Genomic DNA, 22,840 nt, shown 5'->3' on the forward strand with positions numbered 1-22,840 from the left:
ACAATATGTGTAAGGTAAATGACTTTTCCCCCCAGGCCGAAAAGAACATGCGCATGGAAAAGTTTATAGCAGTCAGAACATCTTTATGAGGCTTGGAAATAATAAAAACGATGTGATGAATGGGAAATTTTTAAGAAAAATCGTAGATATTTTTTTAAAATAACCATGAAAAATATAATGTTTGATCTTTCACTTGGAAGCAATAATTTTGCTATAAATGTGTTTGCTAATGAGCTTTAATTGATTAAAAAATGCTAATTTTTTATGGAGTGCAATTGTCAGATTTTTCAACCTACTTATGTTGACGTTTTGTATCATAGGTAAGCAAGCTAGCGCCGTTGGGTTTGCGTTTTCTTCGAGGTTCATCATCTGTCGACCCAATGGTGTCAACTACGTTTTCAATGATTGATGGTTTTTTTTTTTCGTGAAATGAATTTTTACTGAAAGTAACTTACATATGACGCGCCTGGCACATCATCTGTGCACTTACGAAAACAAATTTATTGACGCGCTACACGTCATCAGATCACAAGAGGGTTAAAAAATCCAGGTATAAACATTTATAGTGGGTTTTTCTTGAGTTTTAACTAACAAATTAGGCAGTTTTAAGCATTTATGTTGGGGTTTCAACTATTCATGGAATCTAGCTATTCGGGGGGTGGTCTGGTACACATCCCTCCCCCCCCTGGATACAGGGGGAACACTTTAAATACGAACTTGAAGGAATATTTGTATTAAATGTATTTAAGAAGAAATTGTTGTTCAAGTTTCATTCTGTTCGTATGTCAAATCAAGCTAAAAGAGTTTGACAACTGAGACTATTTTAACCTTGTCCTGTTTGCTTTTGTAACCACTAAGAATGATCTTCAATGTGACTGATGCCTGTACTTAGTAGGTATTGTTGTGATATATTCATAAATCAGTTGAAGGAGGCCACCAAGTTACATTTCTGTGATTAAGGATTTGATATTTTAGGGAGTTTAAAAATGGACTGGAGTAAAGAAAATGGGCAGTTAGATGAGGAGAGCCTAAAATAAGTGGGTGAAATGTAATAGGCAGAAAACACTGAAAGCACAATGTACATGGTACAGTAAGAACATTTCAGTTGAAAATATGGCTGCATTCACGAAAGTGTTAGCTCCATATTTTTTCTATTAATTTAGAAATAAATGTTCTATGTAAAACCTGTTCCACTTGACTGTAGGCATACCCAACTCTGATATCCAATGAAGATTATGAAGATTAATGCCACTGTAATATTTGAATTTATCAGTGACTAGAAGTTTTATTAAAACTTTCCGGAGTTAACATCTGAAACATTATCAAGTTCAACATATTACATATTCTTTTAATGAATGTTGAAACCTTTGATCTTTCTTCTTGTTGCCACTGAAGGAAATGAGGTTGAACAAGCACATTCAAAGCTACAGTTTCTATGACCGTATCTAAAATATCCATGTGAATAACTTCTATTTACCTCTGAATCCAGTTAGTAGTATCTAATGGTAGACTGGGTATTGTTGAATCTGGCAATAACAAATGAAATCCAATTAAAGCAAGCATAGGTGTTTGTTATTATTTAACCAATTTTACATAACATTAAAGAAACTTTTCTCTTCAGATTAGAGACACTTTTGACTCATCAACATTTCAGTTCATGAACCAAAAAAAACTTCTTTCAGTTTTTCTTCTGAAGATTGAAAAAGAAACCCACAAAATCACTTTGTAACTAGTTTACTTCTAAATATTTACATTTAGTTTTACTACACACTTGAGTACTTTAAACCCCTGTTTGTGGCCCATTTGTAAGAGATGTTTGGGATGTTAGCCTGGGTCAAGACCCAGCAGTCTTCTGGGAGTTCATGTGACCCAACTCCATAGTAATTTCACTGGAATCTTCAATATTTACTCTCTTACCTTTGCATTTTTTAAAAGTATAATTTCATAGAGAAGCTATATCTGTTTACTAGAGCAGACCCCTCCAGCCAGCACTATGAAAGGTCAAATATTCCCTGAAGCGTGGTTGGTATGGTATTAGCGTCCCACCTCGGTGGTCGTGGGTTTGATTCTCGCCCATTCCATTGAGGAGTGAGAGATGTGTATTTCTGGTGATAGAAGTTCACTCTGGACATGGTTAGGAAGTCACGTAAAGCTGTTGGTCCCGTTGCTGAATAACCACTGGTTCCATGCAATAAAAGCACCATACAAACAAACAAATATTCCCTGATGGAAGTTACCATATGTAGTGTGCCTTGTATAGCACACTGTAGCCTTTTACTTTTGTCCTTTCCGGTTAGTCTCATCCTACATAGCTGTCCAACTTCTTTTATTTTGTCTTGCTGAATGTTCACCTCTCAGTTAACCCTGTTGGTGGGTGGTACCATCAATGCACCTCATACACAGTGACTTTAGGCATTACTTGAGGTCCTTTGCAGTGTCCCTACATCCCTTAGCTGCAACCCCTTTCATTCTTTTTACCGTACCTCCATTCATATTCTTTCTTCTATCTTACTTCCCTTAACCCTCTCCTAACAGTTGTTTCATAGTGTAACTGCAAGGTTTTCCTTCTCTTACACATTTGTAACCTTTTACTACTTTCAATTTTCTTTTCAGTGTTGAATGACCTCATAGGCTCCAATGCTTGGCCTTTTGCCTAAACCCTATATTCTGTTCCCCTTGGTTAAGACCAAATCATTTTGGGCCAAGCCTTGTTGGTCCCAGTAACAGTCCTGGAAGGACTATCTTGGTACCTTTTCAGTACAGGGCCCTGTACCCCATAGGGGGGTAGTGCCATCTGTGCACGTCATGTGGTGCACTGTAGGCATTACTGAAGGGTGTTTGCAGCATCTCTTTGGCCTCTTGCTGCACTCACTATTTAGCCATGTTTCTATTTTGTGCATAATTTGGATATACTGTAACACTCTGAATACTTGAATGGTATTCTTTGATATTTGCAGTTGTGATGTTTTCCATAAACCGAGAGAAGTAATGTACTTTGTTGTTGGCTCTTTGCTGCTTGGGTCCACTCATGGCAAGACCTGTAGGAGTATACTTATAGTGACTGCACTGTTTTTGTAACTGAAAACCACAAGGTTATTGTATAGATATCAAATGACATTATGATTGCATGTGCAGATCACAAGCATTCATGCATATTATTAATTTACAGGAGAATTATTTTTACTCTTTCATTAATCTTGCATCATTTATGTTATCATTTATCCTGTTGCCATTTATACTGCACTTATTATGAGACCACTTGTTTGATTATGTATCGTGGCAACATTGTAATTATATGCGACAACAACTCTATTATTTCCCACCATGTATATGATGCACAAATCAGTTCCTGTCATATGGTCACAGAAGTGTGAAGCATGGAACTTCTTCCCCCCTTCACATTGCTGTATCTGTTAATATATGGAATTTTAAAGAACCTTCATCTTTATTTCATCACCCTTTGTTGTATTCATTACATGGACGTATGTGGCAGGGTTACATGCTATAACAACTGTTATTACCATGTCTAATAGTTGGAAAGCATTGGAAGTTCTTTTTAGAGCCTTCTTTGCAGAGGTGTTTGTATTTGACAGCAGATGCAGATAAATATTTCAGAGTAGAAACAGCAGGAAAAGGGCCAGAAAATTTATTTAGAAGAAAATGGCCATACAAAATCAAGCATGTGGTACACAAGATGATATAAAGCAGACAAGGAAATGTTGAATATTTTAGACTGGGACGTGTGAAGAGGTTGTGGGTTTAAAGGTTTTTAGGAATGGTTAGCTAAATCTTGCCTACTTTATTATATACATAGGGCTGAGAGAAATCTGTCACATGTGGTACTTGCAAAAGTTTTGTCATGTTGAAACCAGTGATTTAAGAATACCGTCACATTTCAAATTTCCTAAAATGTAAAAGTCCATTATAGTGACTTAAACATGCAAGGAAGTTATGACAATCAGGAGTTAAAATAATTGCTCTCTTTGAAATTATGGTTACTTACTCATTGTGCAAGTTCATTAGGAAGTTGTTATATATACTACACTAATATATGATTTTTGTTGAAGAGCTCATCCATTAGGTCAGTTCTGTGAGAGCTAGAAATTTTTACTTTTTTGTACAATTAAAGTATCTCACAATCTAAACTAGTAAAGAGTAAATAAAGAAGTATCTTGCAATCTAATATTGTAAATAGTAAATTTACAAGTATATAAGCAGTACTACCAGGAAAGCTCAGTTTTACTTTTTCTTTTCTTTTCAGGTGACATGACAGCAGAGGAGTTATTCAACATGTTCTTTGGTGGAGGTTACCCAGGTGGCACCACATACGTCCACCGAGGTGGGCGATGGGAGCATGCAGGCGGACAAGGCAGGCGTGGTTTTTCGGGGTCAGGTGGTCACAGTCACCAGGCTGCGCATTCAGAACAATCCAATCTGTCAGTTTTCCTGCAGTTGATGCCTCTTCTCCTTATTCTGCTGCTCTCGCTAGCATCATCTCTTCTGTCTTCAGATCCCACGTACTCCTTGTCACCAACCAGGTTATTAGTCTTTCTTGTTATTGCTAGGTATATGTATTTTTTCGTAAAATCTGCATAAAGATTTCTCACCTTTTTTATTTAGTGATCACCGTGATTTCAGGTACTGTATATACTGTATAGCTATACATATATTTCTAATTATTTTTGGCTAAATCTAAATAACTTGGTGAATTTTGTATGTTTGTAGCTTATCCATAGGTAGTGATTTGCTGATGCTCTTGCTTGATTGTATTTCTCATTTTTGAGGTATATAGTAGAACCTCTCAGTAATGAGTTTTGGCGTTTTGTCGTGTTTGATAGGAAATGTCCGGTATCTGGGTTCAGGACTTGACCAGGGCAAAGACTTTGCTTCCACCAGACTTTACATACGATCTTAAAGCGCTGTGTTAATAATTTATAGCTGGGGTTCCCCAAGTTTACACTGTAGTATGTACAGCGAGGTCACAGGGTTGTTGTGGGATATTCCTTAATGTTCTGGGTTTTATTTTGTTTTCTGACCTCAAGTGAATTTTTCTCATGATTTAAAAACTTTATTGGAAGAGCACTTCATAAAGCTAAGCTACTAGTTTTCAGATGAATCTTAAGATGATAATATAGAGAAAGTCACACGGATTCAGACCATGTGGGTCCAAGCTTGATCTAAATTCAGTTCTGCAGAAGAAAGTTTAATGAATGGTCGTGCAAAAATACGTTTAAAAGCAAGTTTGGCTGCATGGATTGAACTAGGTTTTAGATTTGAGTAAAAGATGAGTGCTATTCATGCTCGGTTCTAAAGCTTAGTAAAGTTCAATTACATTTGTTTTCACCTTTTGGTGGTTGCTGTGATAAAAAAGCAAATACATATTATTCAAAAACTGTGCCTTTTTAGATACCAAGATTTATGCTCTGTATCAAACCGTGGACTCGCCCATTCCTTTAATACAGGAATTATTATTATTAGAAATGCTGAAAAATAATCTTTTACACTGTGGATACCTGTGACTTGAAAATGTTGAGACCATTCATAAATGTAATTAAATTTAAATATACAAATTTTATAAGTAACATATGCTGTTCCAATTTAGATTAATATTTACACAGTAATTAGTAATGATACACAAGGCGGATTTGTTCTACACTTTAAAGAGGTGGACAGGCAGCAGTGTTATTGGATTGTTAGCATTGCCATGGTAGATGGTCATAGTGATCGCAGAGGAATTCCTGAGGCATTCGGTTTTTGCAAAGGATACAAGATAACAATACATAGAATGAAATGTAGTATCACCTTGCATGCCTTAGTCATTTAGGTGACCTATAGGTAGAGAAACCAAGAACATTGAAGTGAGGTCTGTTATAGCTAGGTTTTACTGAATTTTAGGTTGTTTTATGTACCGAGCATATTCATATCCATAAGTACAAATATATGCATCCAAATTCACATAAATTAGAAAAAAGTATTACATGGGGGCACAAGCACAGTACATAGCTCTATAACTTCAGTTCAGTGGTTGCTGCTAAAAATACTGTGCGGCACAGGAAAGGAAAAGGGCCTTGGAATAACCAATAGCCTTGCCAGAAATGTTAAGTACATGTTTTATGAAAAAGTCAGATTATGTTAGTTTCCCCCTTTTAAATCTAGTACAACAGTAACTAAATATGAAATCAGGTATCCGTGAAGTAAAAAGAAAGCTTGGGAAAATGATGACAGTGAAGATGTAAATGTAGGAAATTCCAGTTCATCATTTTTTCAAGGCCAGAACTGAATAGTATCCAGATTGTGGGTTATTGTTTTAAGTTTTTTCGTGGGTTATTGTTTCAAGTTTTTTTCACTGCAGCTATGTCAAGTCTTGCATGTAATATATCTTTCATCCTTGCACTCTAGTTAATGAGTTCTAGAACTGTACTTGGCATATGGCTTTTATTCTCGCACCTTAGTTTGTGAATTCTAAAACCTTTCCTTATTTTCATTTATATTCCTGATGTTTGCAGTTTACATTTGGATTTTCTGGTGATCTAAACTTATCACGATAGTGTTGGGCATGTTACAAGAATGTCCAGAAAATGATGGAGAAAATTAATACAGAGGAAGACCTGTACCAGATTGAAATTTAGACAGAAGTTCACAAGAAAGAAGAGCATGGATAAAGCTCTCTGTAAGCCTGACCCTGTTGAGGAAAGAATGGACATAACAATTTTATGATAATGGTGAAGTAATTATTAATGATATAATGGATAATTTTATTTTTTTTATCCAATTAAACCAAAGCAGTGCAGAGCAGAAGCATTGGGTATGTACTGCACTTGAGTATTTGTCCTTACTTGCTTCTGTACCCAACCATTCTTTGCCTCCAGATACATCAAAGAAAGTTAAGGAGGACAAGGTAGCCTTAAATTATGATACCAATGCTCCTACTATCCCAGAGAAAAAAAATTCATGTCACATTAAAAAAAAAAAAGGATTATAACATGCCAGTCAAGAGTGCCAATTTTGATGATCACAAGGCAGTTCATTTGGCCAAGAACATGAAAGATGACAGTTATGCAGGCAGCAGACCCCACTGCTGCAACTAGATGAGGCTGTGGTAGGTGAGACACTTGTCATGAATCTGTTGTATTTTCAGTCTCGGTAGACAGTGGAAGGTAGAGTGTAGTAGAGTCCAAGAGCAGCTGCCATCAAGTTTGATCATCCTTCTGTGAATCCAGCAGCAGAGATCTTAGCTAATTTTAGACAAGTATTGACTGGCAAAGGATGGGAAATGCCTGCTATTTTAATACCATAACTATTCCTTCCTTCTGATCCTAAACATCAAAAGTGTTGCAGAATGACTAGATATACCTGCCTTCATTCGGTGCAGAAGCTCCGATTAGGGTAAATCTGAAAAAATTTGTGCACATGGATTTTCAAAATTTTATGAATGGATCCAGGGGTAGACAGTAAAGGAAGACATGAAATGTCTATGAATATGGTGACAACCTGGCAGCTTTGGGGTACTCCCTTAGGAAACCTGGTAGGGATGGGATTCAAATGTAAGACGGGGGTCAGTCTTTTGTTTAGAGGATGTTAACCCTGCAGCATGGATGTTGATGTGTGCATGTTTTTATGGTGCAGTTTGGATACTTGTGTTCCCTGCCTTCAGATGTATTAAGTGTAGTTCCTGATAAGGTACAGACTTTGTTGATCCTGTGGATAAAGCTATTTCCCACTGATGTCAACTGGAATGGTTTCCACCATATTATCCCTCTGAAACAATGTGCCAAGGTTTCATAGATGGTAAAAGCTACTGTTATTTTCACTTCAGAAGGTTCCATCCAAATCTGGATACACTTAGTCTTCATGTGTTCAGATGATCAAATTGTGGTCCTAGTGAGTTCCTTTAGAAATTTTGACATCTATACTCTACCATTCAGAATATAGATTCTTCTGTCATTAATTAGCTGAGAGGAATCTTAAGGAACCACAAAATGAAGTTTATCTCAGTGATTAAAAATCCTCCCTCTCCTAATCATTCAAGTCTTTAGGTCTCAACCAAGGCATCTCTTTATAGCTGAGGATTTGTCACCATTCCAAAAATAATTATGGTCCATATTGAATAAATTTAAGCCCTCCTTGATTTGGAAGAGTGAGGCACAAACATCTTTTGAATTCTTGAATCAACTTTTTCACCCAAAAGGCGTGACATTGATGACAAATCTTCCCTGATTTTTGTGCCATCTCAAGACTAGAGGGAACTCCAAACTCTTTGTAGCAATGGAACTCATTCCAGAAACTGGGACACTGTAGACTCCTTTTATTTGCCTTTTACTCAAAGATTTGTGGCCAAGGATCAGAATGAAGGTACTTTTGTATCAGTAGGAGATTTCTCCCCAGGTGGGGTAATTTGCTTTACCTGCTTAGGGTAGAGGATTTTTGAGATTTTTCTCAACAGGTCAGTTGATGAAGTAGCTTTCTAAAAATAGAAGTTCTATCTGGCTAAGTTGAATACATACCTTGAAAACATGCAAGAATGTTTTTTTAAGTAATAGGCACCCAAAGAAAAAGTATTGGTACGTGAGAGCCAAGGACTGCCAATTCTCATTTTTTTAAAATAGAATTATATCATTGATGGGACATTACTCAAGCTGTTAGATTTTTAGGTGAATCATCCTCTTTGTCTCTTTAAACATCTCTTTGGCATCCTGTTAGGTGCAGCACTTTTAAGTGTCACAGTCTGATATGCTATATAGTATGTATAGATTAAAAGTAAGTGTGCCTCCATTATACATGTGATTTTGCCATCCTTGCAGTACAACTCTTTTTAATCTGAAAGGTTGGGTTTCTGAAGAAGACAGATTTTTAAAAAGGAAAATTAAATTTTCCAGAGGTGCCCATTCCTCTGAGTCTACTTGAGACTCAGAGGTCTGGAAAAACTAACCCCCATTAATAATAAGAGGTGCCCATTACTTTTACTTTTTGGCCCATCTCACATTTGTCAGGGGAAACTATACTTTCATGTAGTAACCAAGCAAGAGGATTTGTTCCCCTTTCTCTGTTGAAGTGTCAGGGATTTTAGCAGGATTCACAAAAATGTGAAGTAAAAGCAGTGGATTTGAAAAAAATTAATATTAAAGACATTTTACACAATACATAAAAATGTCACACGTTTAACAGCATCCACAGACCAGTGTGGAAGGTCCTATATTACTGTGGGATTCCAGCGCCTCAGTTCAGACATTCCATTGAGGGGTGAGAGATGCATATTTCTGGTGATAGAAGTTCATTCTTGACGTGGTTCGGAAGTCACGTAAAGCCGTTGGTCCCATTGCTGAATAACCACTGGTTCCATGCAATGTAAAAACACCATACAAACAATTACTGTGGCATTCCTTGTAAGTACGTAAAGTTAACTGAAATTATCCATGAATGACGTGGACGTGGATAATGGGGTGCAACAAGGTTTTTTCCTATTTACTGTGCCATTCTTGTAGGTTTTACAATGAAAAAAAGTAGATGGAGGTGGAAGAATAGGTTTAGATTGGAGTTATGATAGAAATGTGACAGACTTGGAACATGTTGATGATGCCGTTTTATTCAGGAAAACACTACATGATTTACTAAAAATACTTAAAAGAATGCATCTTGTATCTAGAGGGATGGGTTTTACAATAAATCTATGAAAAATAGGTACAGTGATGGCGACAATATGCACATAGGGATAAAATAACATTAGATGGATAAAGGACTAATTAATGATGTAGAATTTTCCAAGTATTTAGGAATAATGATATCCAGTACTGGTTTCCTTGCTTTAGTGAACCTGTGCTTTACATGCCTGAAGACAGGTCATTGTGCATCAGCCATAGGTCTGGTGCCAGACACAACTCATTCCTTTGTTTGAAAGCAGTACCAAAATAAATAATAACATGTCCTTTGGCATCAGCAACGGCAGCACAATACCCAGTTTTTGCAGCTACCGTATATTTTGGCGTATAAGTCAACCCTTTAGCCCAAAAAAATCATGCCAAAATTAGGGGGTCGACTTATCTAACGGTAACAAAAAGTGAATCTTTATTATTTTGGCCTATCGGTACAGGAATCCAGGCTTTACAGTTGGCTAATAACAATGACAGCCTTGTTGAGGTAACTATGTATGTAAATACCAGTATTAAAAACATTTCACACTGTAATACGACAATAATAATACATTAGAACATCCATTACTTTAAATAAAATGAAAAAAAATCAAAGTAACTTGAAGAAACTCCAATCACACAGCAAGTGTAACATTGCGTAGCCATTTGTAGTACCGTAATTGAGAAGGATGCGTTTCTATCTGACAGTTTTGTATTTACCGGGGTATTCTTCAAAAACATTTATGGTATGAAATCTTTATTTATCACATAAAATGAAATAAAAAAATTTGTATTAATGGTAAATATGTATTTAAAATCCTTCAAAATGACTTGAGTCATCATCACTTGAATTAAACAATTCATCAAACAAATTATCATTCACGGTTTCACCATAAGGATCCCAGTTTGAATCTGGTGAATCAACTGCAGGTTCGTCGTCACTTTCAAACAGATCATCCTCTGTTTGTTTCTTTGGCAATTTCAATTACTTTCAGTTTAAAACTGGATTCGAATTTTCTTCATTTTGTCGGAGGCTCCATGGGTGTGTTAAGTATAAAAATAGCTCTTTCTTCTGCTTGTGTTTTCCCTCAAATGATCCTGTTTATGCCATAGAAGGACCAGTGGTCAAGGAATATTCCAACATCATAATAAAATACTGGCACGTCGTTGTTTTAAAAACCCAATCAAAACATTAACTTGAGTGGCAGTTTGTACATACATATATACGTAGGCTGTTATGCAGCATTAGTTAGCGCTTTGTTTGTTTACATTACACTCGAGTAAAGTATCTTTCGTTTCGTCATTTCTAATCATATTTCCCGGTATTTATCTTTTATATATTACACAGATTTGTTAATATACCGAGTATATTACCTGCATTTCATATGGTAAGTAGAGCAACATACGTACCGTAATAACATTCAGGTTATTTTATATGATACGTTTTACCCTGCTGCTTATTTTGAGCGTACGGTTGGCCTCACATTTTATAGATCGACTAATATACCCGATATTAGTTAAAATCATAAAAATTTACTCAGAATTGGGGGGTTGACATCTTCTGGTCGACTTATCCGCCGAAATATACGGTACCTTACTACATTGGATGAGAAATTGCTCCATCCTGTTGCTTGTGTTTGCAGGGACACTTGCAGTTAGATAGATGGCACTTGGGAACTTTCCATAATTCTTAACATCATCTAAAAATATGACCAATAACATTACCTCATGTACATGTAGGGAGAAGGGAGAAAGTATATTGATGGTCTAATTCTTCTATGCTACATTTCCTATGAAAGATTAAAAAAAGGCAAATGAAACTATGGGGGCACTGAATAAGATTGGAATCAAAGATTGATCTTTATTGTTACACTCGCACGAGTCATGCCATGTTAATGAAGGATACTAGAAAGATTTTGCCAATTTAAGAGTAAAGCTTGAAAATGAATAGTATTAGGAGTCAGATGGTAGAATAAAGTTAGAAATGGCCTATGGGAAATACAGAAGTTCCATATGTAAAGTTAAGTATATCATAGTTTAACCAGACTATTGAGCAGATCAACAGCTCTCCTAGAGCTGGCTTGAAGGATTAGATTTTTTTTTAAGTGGCTAGGAACCAATTGGCATCTTAGCAATGGGACCTACAGCTTATTGTGGGATCTGAGCCACATTTTATCAAGAAATGAATTTCTAATAACCAGAAATGAATTCCTCTTGACTCCGCACTGAGCGGCCACTGGAAGTGAACTCGGGCTACTAGATTTATAGTCAAGTACGGAACCCACTCGTCCAGTGAGGAACTAGTTCCATATGTAGTAGATGACATGACGAAAGAGAGGTGGAGATGGCTGAGACATTTTCTTTGCACAGCCCTTGGCAGAATAGTATGTGGCAATGTCAGCTGGACTCTGAAGGCTTAAGGACAGTTGAAAGACCCAGACCTAGTTGGATTAGAAGTATGAAAGAAGAGGCTGGGGATAAGTCAAGATTTGTGAAAGATGAAACACGGGAAAAATATGTGGCATAACTTTACCTGGGCCCTTTGTGTCACATAATAGTGGAGGCAGCTCTTTGTTAATAAATTAAATGGGTGTTCTATATTTGGTTGTCATTTTATCTGTGCTCCGTAATTCTGAATAATATTTGTGTACTACTTGGATTAGTTTTTATGCTTTTAATTATTTTTGGCAACAATGAAGAGAGCCCCTTGTTTCCTTGGCTACATCATCTGTAGAGATGATTAATGCTGCATTAATTCCTTGTACTTCTGGCAGTTATTTTGTAGACTTGTCAGAAGATGCTGTGACTTCTTGTAACAGTTTTCCATGAATTATACCTGAAAACAGAATTGCTGTTGCTTTTAGTGCCTGCTCTGTGGAGGTGTCATAAGGCTTTCATTTTCTTTCCTGTAAAACTGGAACAGTCATGTTGCCAGTGTTGGTGTTGATAATTTTCAGAAAGGCTTTGTTTGTACTTTGAGGTGCCATACCTTTTGCCGTAGCTGATCTTAGTTATGTCGTGTTTTGTATTTTTATATTTATTGAAATGCTTAGGCATCTTTTATTTTTATTTTTTCTTCTTTTCATATGTTGGTATTCTGTTCTGAGGAAGCAAGTTAGTGGCCTGTGAGACTTTTTTTTCTTTTGGATATTTGAACATTTAGATAATTACTACTTAAAAAAAATTAAGACTGTCAATAAAATTTTCAGGTGGAGTAACTTTGCAGTGTATTTACAATTTTCTTTCTCAAGATTATTAAGTAAATTAAAGCAATTCTATAAAATATTATGAATATTAACCATAAAAAAATTTCAGTTGATACGAACCTTTATCCATTTTAGAGTGGGGTGGTATAATCTCAGTTACATTTTTTCTGATCATTGTGCCTTAGGCTCGTTTTGTGAGCATTTTGAAAGACATCCAGGATGTATTGTGATACATACATAGGTTATAGATTAGAAAGTGTAATTCAGTACTGTATATTTATGTATAGGACATTTAGGTGTTATTTACCTTTTTTATATTTTTGAACTCTGGTAGTGTTCAGGTTCAACTCTTAGTTTCAATATGTCAGAATGCATTGACACACACACACACACAGTCTTTCTCTCTCTCTCTCTCTCTCCTTCGTTTCTTAGACTTCACTACAAAGTAGATGAGATCGTAGCTTTGTAAACTTTTAATTTTTTTGTCTCCAACGTAAGACAGGATTGTAAAATATACTTTATTAGATTAGGTAATGCATTAAGTCTTTCGTGTGTATCCATTAATTTATTAGAAATTTTTCTTTATTTCTTATTCGATTTTGACTGTTAACAATTTAAAAACTGTGTTTTGAAAAAGTTTTACATAGATTTTGTTAAGTTATTTACTTTTATGTTGTATTATTTTTATTCCAAGTTCTGTTAATAAGGATGCTTTCAGAACCATTAAAACTGAACACTCACAAACTGTTCCCTTAAACCAGATGTTGATGCAGGACATAATATTTGAGGTCTCTCTCTCTCTCTCTCTCTCTCTCCTCTTCTTCTCTCTCCTCTTCTCTCGTCTCTCTCTCTCTTCTCTCTCTCTCTCCTCTCTCTCTCTTTCTTCCCTCTCTCCTTCTACTCATCTCTCTCTCTCTCTCTCTCTCTCTCTCTCTCAAGTTTCAAGTTTTTGCATCAATACTATTTCTTTTGTGGTAATATTTGTGATAAGATGCACATGTTCCTCTTTTCTCTCTGTTCCTATGAAGCGTTGTTACAACTTGTAACTTACGCAATAAATTTGATAGCTTATTTTAGTTTCATTTTAAGTGCCCTCATCAGCATTTTCCTTTGGCATAGTATTTTGTTTAGAAAGATTATGCACTTATGCTTTTAGTTAGCTTTTGCCTGAGCTGTAATTGTTGGGTTGCCTTAGCAACGTGCAAATACTTTTGAATAATGAAGTTTATCATCAAATCTGCTCAGATTTTCTTATGGTCGTCTTGTGAGAGTATGCACTACTATAGCATATCACCTTTTCATCTATTACTTTTTTCATGTATTTTATGTAATTTCAAAAGTCAGCCTTGATTAGAAATTATATTAATTCAGTAATGGTTGGCCTTATTTTACGTTTAAGAAGATATCTTTTAGGCTTGACAAGGAAGTTGTGTTTAATAGTATGCTCTTAATAATAAAATATTTTCTTCTGGCCTTTAGCTTAGTTGTAGGAGAATTTGAAACCCTACTCAAGTAGTTTGAAATAATGACTAGGAAATAATATGATAATAGTAGGGATAAAAGACTTTTTCATAATGTTTTTTCAGAACAGAAACTTACTAAGGTATTCACATCCTTTTATTTCTCAGCAATAAAACATCAAACCATTGTAGGGTTGTAGTACTGGAGGATGCACCTCAATTTTTACCCTAACACATCATATTTAAGGGATAGTAAATCTTGATTTTTTTTTCACTTTTATTAAGCAGAATCACACAAAGGAGATATTAGATTATACATACATACCAGGATTTTTAGTTTTATTTTGAATACAAAACCAAACTAATGATACTTCAACTATTGATTAATTGCAAGTACAGTCAGTACCTCAAACCCAATTGCAGCTCGCAGTGTTTTAATGCCATGTAGAAATTCCAGTGCTTGAGAAGCTTCACAGCCTTCAGAGGATTTATTTGTAGTTTTTGAGTTTAGTCTTTTACTGATACTACATTACTCTCTTCAGTAAAGTCATGTGGTAGTTCTGAAATAATTCATTAAACTTTTCATTTTGTCGGCCTTGTAAGATGTTTTCGAATCAGTGGATTTGTTGAATGAAACTAAATTCAAAATGAAATTCATCTTCGGTATTAGAAAAGGTTTAAACATTAAACTTTTACTTAACAGCAAGTACAGTGTTCAGCGTACCACTAATGGACTTGGAGTGTCGTATTATGTAAAGCCAGACTTCTCTACTGAGTACCAGGGAAGCATTCGACGTTTAGAACAGCAGGTAGAGGAAGATTATGTGTCAACTTTACGCAACGCTTGCTTCAAAGAAAAGAATTACAGTAAGTATATTATACTGAGGTTTGAGGTTTTTGTAAATTATTGAAAGGTTAATTTTGTCTTATTGGATAACTTTGTGCTTTCAAGGTTAGCTAACTTTAGTCTCATTATTTTGAAGCATACACATGACAAAATAATGAGACTAAAATATTACACAATTTTTATACAAACTAATGATAACATTCAATATAAAGATACTGCACATAGTATTTCAGCACTCGCAAAGGTACTGAAATAGGTATTGCTAGTTCTAACGTTCCAGATAAAAAGCACTTAACTTACAGAGAATAAGTATTCATACTCCCAGAGAGAATGTTTTGTAAGTTCCCGGTACCCAGGGACTGCTGCTTTATCCTGTAATAAGCGCGTGTCAAAAAAAGGAGACACCGATTCCAGTATTTAGCCACCATGCTACTAAGGACAGTGAAAGTGAACATTCCTTATTGATGTTTGACTTGTGAAAGACTTGTGAAAGATGGGTGAACTCGGGTAATGGAGACTCCCACTACCGCTTCTGTCACTGTTCTTGTGTTTGCCAGGGTAATGCATTGGTGTTGCTGCCACCTTCCGATACCACTCCATCATCATTGGTGACAGGGGCTGCTGTGCACCTCCTGACGCATTGAGTTGTGACAGCTCCTTCTCCTGCCTTCGCGATGCCTCCAGAGGTTAACAATGTGTCCATTGTTCCTGAGGCCATCCTGACTTATGCTGAAAGTACCTGCGGTAATGGAGTCACCTGCTCTGCTTCACACCCTCCTGACTGGATGAAGGACTTCACTGCCATTGATGAAGACGACAAAGAGGAAGTTTAGGAGATCACATAGAGTGCTGTCATCATCGTCTTTATTGTCTTCTTCCTTGTTGTCGTCGTCGTTGTCGTCTGTTGCCTCCTCCCCTATGAAGAAGGTTGCCTCTGCATCCTCTTATGAAATCTCATCATGAAATTTCTAGGGTCCTGCCTGCCTCTTCGGAGGAAGCAGAGGGTTCTCTTGTCGGCTCTCCCTCACCTGAAGGTGCAGGTTCCCATCCGCAGGCCCACATTACATCTTTGGAATTGGGAGCCAAGAGAGTGGGTACCTCTGTAACTGCTCCCTCTACTAGTTCAAAGAAGCATGCGCTTCCAAATCTAGTGCTGTGTTAGGGCCGTGGTCTGACCGAGATGCCTTGAATGTACAAGGGTCTACGGAGACTCGCACCTCTCAATCGGCAAATGGAGGTTCCTCTCTCTGTACCAGTGAGGGTACAAGGTGAGGGAAAGAGAAGAGACAATCAGGTGCCTTGACTTTCCCTGCCAGTACCTCTACTTGTACTCTGCTAGAGGCCCAAACCAGCGCCTCGGGTGTTAACTAAGCACCTGGAGAGGTGAAGAGGAGGTCTCCTGTATAGACTCCTTCTACAGGGGCTGTGGCCCTGAAGGAGTCTGGGGCACATCATGAGAAAAGCAAATGCTCTCATCGGCAGGCTGTTCCTTTGACTCCCTCCAGTCCTTCGTTGCATGTGTGTGAGAGGAGCAGCTCAGCCGAGTAGAGGGCTCAGCTCAAGCTGGGGCCACGGCTCGGCTATGCTGAGCCAAGGCCTCTGCCTGGCATGTGAGAACTGCTTTGCTCTTCTTGGGGTAGTGCCTCTCCAGAACAGAGGTGTTTTCCTAGACCTGTATTACAATGATCACTACAAGTTGGTGATCAAATGAGACTCACCTTCCCCAACTGCATGGCGGATAGGACAGCTGAGAGTACGAGCCCTTCCTCACCTGTTCCCTTGTCTCCTTGGATTTTTGGAAAGTGAGTTTCGAACAGGTGGGATGCCATTGAAGGTTCTGAAAGGAGTCCTGCTACTGAAGCTTATGCTCCTGGCTCGGTCCTTGGACCAAGCAGGAAATATGCTGGAAAGCTTGAGGAAGGACCTCAGGGGTCTGGTAATGTTCTTTCCCTTAGGGGAGAGTAGGTTGGGAAGACCACACCTTTGAGGGACTCAAAGGGCCTTTGCTAAAAGAGTGACACTCCTGCGATGTTTCTATGGGCTGCTCTATGAGCATGCTGGCATAAGGCCAGCTTAATCTCCAACAACAACATCCTGCAATACGGAGGACCTTTGAGGAGATCATAGCGCTGATCTGTCAGCAGAATGGTCTAGAGGAAGGACCTACGACCTCGTCAGTATATTGTCCCTCTCAACTGGGGTCTTCCTTGGGACCAAGTATGGAACCCAAGGCTTCAGTGGGTCTACTGTGGTCTTTCCTTGCCGTTAGGGTCCTCAATCAGGTGGGTGATCTAGCCTCCGGACAAGAGAAGTCAGTCGGTTCGAGTCTCCAGGGAAGTTGATGCCGCCTCTTCCTCACCGGAAGGGTTAGTACTAACCTTCAAAGAGGTCATTGGCAGCTGAAACAGGTGGACCTGGGTTTAGTTCGCTTAGACTCTGGTCCCTCGCTGAAACTTGCAGAAGCGGTTTCCCTCTCGTAACAAGAAACAGCAATTCTGGTGGCTGCCGCTCTGGCTGTTTTCTGGGCTGTTTCCTACCTTGATTTGTGGTTCTTTATGGTGGTCAAACTAACAGCTCCCTCAGGGGCCATAGTTTCGGTAGAGGGTTCGGCTTTAGGTAGACTTTGCCAGTTAGAAGGTAGGGCGATTTCCCACCTAGCCCACCAGACAGCAACCTGTAGCCAACTTGGTCTTAAAGAGGAGAGACACCATCTTGACTTGCCTGACCAGGACTTTGGGTCCCGAGCTCTCTGCGACCATGAAGAATTGGCTGCAGCTGGGTTAATCTTCTCTCTTCCCTAGAGATATGCTAGATGCTGCAACAGATAAATGTTGAGTTGAAGATAATGACTACCTTGTCCGCCAGGCAGGGACTAAGTCTGGAGGCCTTCGTGTGTCACAGCGGCCCGACCTTCAGGTCAGGCTAACTTTCCTCTAGCTCTTAGAAAACTCAAACGAAGGGCACTTGGAAAGAAATCACTCATTCTTCTTCTTTCTCTTTTGCTTAAAATTTTCCCTTTCAATCTCTTCTTCCAAGGGAAGTGGGTAAAGGTAGCAAAGAGGAGAAGAAAGGATCTTCTTTCAGCCTGCCCCTTTCTTCGGAGGAAGAAGGTGGTTCTCTCGCTGGCTCTTCCTCACCTATTGAAGAGGTACCAGTTCCTAGTGGTTATATAGTATTTCAGTTTAGTAAGAGTTATTTTTATTTTTTGTATTGGTGAAATGTGGTCGATGTTCAATGTATGGGAAACGTGTTTGATTTTAGAAAATGTCTTGATGTATTTATGTTGTGTTGTGACATCATAGGAGAAAAGATGGTGACAGCATGTGGTGGAAAGTTGAACGATAACAGAGCGTGCAGTAGAGGACATGCAGATCTGGTGTTTGGTATGGTAGTAGAGAGCTCTGTTGTGTAGGCGTTTGTGGGTTGTAAGTCATGTGGTGTTCTTCAAAGTCTTAAGCTGGAGTATACTGGGACTGAAGAACGTGAACAGGTGGGTATATTGCACTTTTGTATCACAAAGGAAAGATTAGGCTAGAAGTTCAAACCCAGGCCAGCATGGGGCCCACGTAATCGGGAGCCAAGGGAGTGGTTACCTCCGTACCCACTTCCCATACTAATTCTTAGAAGGTGGCTTCAAGGATTAGTACTGTACTATCAGGTTCTTGGTCTGACTGAGATGCCCTGAAAGTCCGAGCCTCTGTGGAGACTTGCACATCCTGATCTGTAGCTTACTAGTAAGAATGCAGGGCAAGAGAAAGAGGTGAGACATGCAGGCACCTCAACTCTCCCTGCCAGTACCTCTACCTGTACTCGCTAGGTCCCACCAAGCACCTGGAGAGTCAAGGTGGAGGTCCCCCATGCAGACTCCTTCAATAGGCACCTTGTTCTCAAAGGAGTCTGCAGTACACCATGAGAAGAATGAATGCTCTCGTCAGCAGCTTATTCCTTTGACTCCTTCCAGTCCTCCGTCGCGTACGTGTGAGATGGGCGCTCGGCTGAGTTGGGCTCGGCTTGAACCAGGGCCGCAGCTCGACAATGCTGAACCAAGTCCTCGGTTTGTCACACGAGAACTGCATCACTCTTCTCAGGATAACGCCTCTCTATAAGGAGGCCTTTTTACCCCTACATCCATTTTGCAATCATCACCATGGATTGGTGAAAAAATGCTGCCCGCCTCTCCTGATCGTTTGATGGATAAGACAAATGAGAGTTCCAGGCTTTCCTCACCTATCAAAGGAGGTGAGAAAATACCTTCGTTGGTGGTTAGATGACCGGAATCTCATGGTAAGAGTCCCTCTGCGTTCACCCCCTCCAGACTACTTTCTCCTGTTTTCGGATGCTTCCAACGACGGTTGCGGTGCTCATCTGGAAGATCTCCTTGCCTCAGGCATTTGGAGTCTGAAGGAGAAGCTGCTGCACATCAGTATTTTGGAGTTGAAAACAGCTTTCCTAGGGCTGAGAGAGTTTCAGGAGAGGTAGAGGGTCATTCTGTCATGCTGATGTCCGACAACACCATAGTGGTTGCTTATGTGAACAAGTAGGGGGGCCTAGTGTCTCACCAGCTCCATTCATTGACAGTAGAGTTGCACTGATGGGTGATTGACAACTTGATGGAGCTTTCTGCCAGCTACAATCCAGGCAAGAGAAATGTGGTGGCTGACAAGCTGAGTCATCAGAGCCAATCCTGGGCACAGAGTGGTCTCTGCATCAGGATGTTGTGGACAGGCTTTTTCACGTTTGGGGGAGGCTGATACTAGACTTCTTCACCACTCACTTCAACAGGAAGTTAGAGGTTTACTGTTCAGTGGTCCCAGATCCTCTTGCTCCAGCAGAGGACACCTTACAGCATCTTCGAGACAATCTAGATGTGTTCACCTTCCCTCTGTTTTGCTTAATCCATCAAGTCCAGAACAGAGTATTGAGTTTGTAAAATCTCAGAATGATGTTGGTAGCTCTATGGCCTCAGGCAGTGGTTCCCTTGCCTTCTGTCTCTTCTATGAGAGGCTCCAAGAGAGATTCCCCCTTGCCATCAGCTCTTTTGCCATCCTCATGTAGAAAGGTTTCACCAGTCAGTAGAGTCCCTCTCTCTTCATGGCTGGAGACTGTCGAGTATCTCCTCCGAGCGAGAGGTTTTTCTCAAAAGGCTGCAGGGACGGATGTCTGGCTATCTCAGGAAATCTTAGTCAGCAGTCTATCAGGGGAAATTGGCAGTCTACTGTGATTGGTGTTGTCAACGGGGTTTCTCTCCATTCAGAACATCTGTTCAACGGATAGCAGATTTTCTGATTTTCCTCAGGGATGGGAAAGGGCTTTCTGTTTCAGCTATCAGAGGTTACAGGGTTGCCTTGGGCTTGGTGTTGTGCCTGAAAGGCATAGACATCTCTTCATCCTGGGAAGTCTCCACATCTCTTCATCCTGGGAAGTCTCCTTGTTGTTCAGGAGTTTCGAACAATCTTGTTCTCCAAGGGAATTCAGCCTCCTGCGTGGATCTTTCTCTTGTTCTGAGAAGTCTCAATCGAGCTCCTTTAGAGCCCATACGCCAATCATCAGATTAGGAGCTGACCCTAAATACAGTTTTCTTGTTGACCTTGGCTTCTTCATAAAGAGTTGGAGAGCTTCATGGCTGGAGCTCTGATGTTAAACCCACCAGGGGTTGGGCATGAGTGGCTTTCAAATTTATCCCAGAATTCATGGCCAAGACCCAGAATCCCTCTGTGCATGATGACAGATTTGCCTCGTTTTCCGTTCCCTCACTGAATGACTCTGTGGACAGCGATCCGCAAGAACTCTTGCTTTAAACGGTCAGAGCACTGAGATGCTGTCTAAAAAGGACTCGTCACCTAAGACCTAGGTTCCATAGAAGTTTTGTTAGCACTGGCCGGTCCAGAAGGAAGGTGTCCAAAAACACCATTTCATTCTGGTTACATGAGACGATTAAACAGGTTACTCCTCGCTTAATAGTTCTGTCACTGAGTTTGTGTAGGCTAGAACTCATGACATGAGAGGTAAAAGTTGTTCTCAGGCATTTAAGAAAAACTTGTCTGTTCACAGAATTCTGAAAGTTCACCTCCTTTTACCTAAAGGGTGTTGCCCACAGGTCTTTGGACACTTTTTTTTCCTTGGTTCCGGTGTTGGCTGCCCAGCAGGTTGTGTAATTCACCCAGTGTCCCTGGCAGGACCATTTGTATCTTACCTAAGATGATTGTGTGGAAGAGAGAATGAGTGAGTTGGCTGGCCTCTTTCTCTTTTTTTTCCATTTCTTCCTTCGGGCAGGTCGAAGAGTAGACATGTCATGTGCTGGAACTGGTCTGATACAGGTGAGTAGGGTGGTCATACTGGTAGTGGTTTTTCTTGTAACTATGCGATAGACAAATCTCCTTCAGTAACAAGACTCCTCACTTTAGCAAGGGGAGTGAGTAGTAACAAACCTGTGGCTTAATGGTTTGTTGTTTGAACAGGCAGAGTTTCTCTTTTGTTCCTTGAATGCAATGAATCTGTTCACATATCATTGTGAATCAACCCAGACGGCTGAGTTTTTAGATATCCGATTGTCTATTCTCTCGTGGGCGTTGACCCCCTTCTTTAAAACTTGTTCTTCTAGGAAGGGTGGCCAGGTTGGTTAACTCCCAGCTGGTTTAGGATACTTGTACCTTCCTCCAAGTATAAGTCTTATCCTATTGTAAAGACCAAGGGTTTGTTCCGCGTATGAACAAGTGACAAATTTGTAATCAATTTGTATTTTTCATAGCTAACAAACCTAAGGTCTTAATGTTGACTGCCCACCTCTAGCTGTCCCTCTCTCTTTTTGTTCCCTGGATTGGGGAAAGATTAGCGCGTCACAAGGTTCTGCACCTGGTCAGTGGCCAGCTTCCACCTTGTATACATGAGTTGCCAGATGCTGCAGATTCCTTGAATTGTCATCTTTGATTGTTTTTAACCAGTCTCCAGCTGGCACAAGAAGATTATCCTATTGTTAAGACTTCAGGTTTGTTAGCTATGAAAAATACAAATTGTTTAAAAATTTGTCATTTTTCAGTAACTTATCTTTCATTTTTCTGATTCCAGGATATGAATATGAATCTAGATTGAAGTGCTTATTCTTGACTACTTGAGGGACAAATAGTCAGTAGAAATTATTGTTGTTTTGGTAGCCAAACTAAATCAATGAATCGTCAGTCTTAAATTTTGAGGTAGCTTTGTCTGAGGTAAATCGCATTATCTTTGAAATAGAAATGACAAATTTGTAACTTAATTTGTATTTTTCATAACTAACAAACCTGAGGTCTTGGGCATGTAGCACCCAGAATGCCCTAGGCGTCCCGTGACCCACCAGTTACACTTCTAACCCAGTTTAGACTGCTAGAGGGGTGGTTCGAGGTGGGCCTTTAACTGTTAAGACCTCAGGTTTGTTAGTTATGAAAAATACAAATTAGTTACAAATTTGTCATTTGTTCATATACGAAACAAACCTTCGGTCTTAACATTAGGATAGACTTACTTATTGGAGGGAGGTAAGTCTCTATAACTGACTGGGAGTTTGCCACCTTATCCATTTCCAAATATTAGGAGCATTCCAAGAGAATGGACTATAAACCCTTGAACCAAAGATATAAGAGAATCTATTGGTTTCCCTCACTGGGTGCTGGTACCATGCCATGGTTTATGAACTATGGGAAAATAGAGAACCTTCCCTTCACATAA

The 22,840-nt window shown here is 39.2% G+C and overlaps 1 protein-coding gene across 2 annotated transcripts in view; it reads left to right on the forward strand.

Moving 5' to 3' along the window:
* Nucleotides 1–22,840, forward strand: part of LOC135213732 (dnaJ homolog subfamily B member 14-like) — a 188,089-nt gene that overhangs the window by 147,092 nt on the left and 18,157 nt on the right. For both annotated transcript variants that reach the window (XR_010314195.1, XM_064247849.1), the window contains exons 5-6: nt 4,262–4,538; nt 14,996–15,159. Coding sequence is in view for 1 of the 2 variants with exons in the window: in XM_064247849.1 (XP_064103919.1) it covers nt 4,262–4,538; nt 14,996–15,159 (441 nt within the window). In the remaining variant the exon portion in view is untranslated. The remainder of the gene's footprint in view (nt 1–4,261; nt 4,539–14,995; nt 15,160–22,840) is intronic.

Source organism: Macrobrachium nipponense, chromosome 43, assembly GCF_015104395.2.
Source record: "Macrobrachium nipponense isolate FS-2020 chromosome 43, ASM1510439v2, whole genome shotgun sequence".
Taxonomy (NCBI): domain Eukaryota; kingdom Metazoa; phylum Arthropoda; class Malacostraca; order Decapoda; family Palaemonidae; genus Macrobrachium; species Macrobrachium nipponense.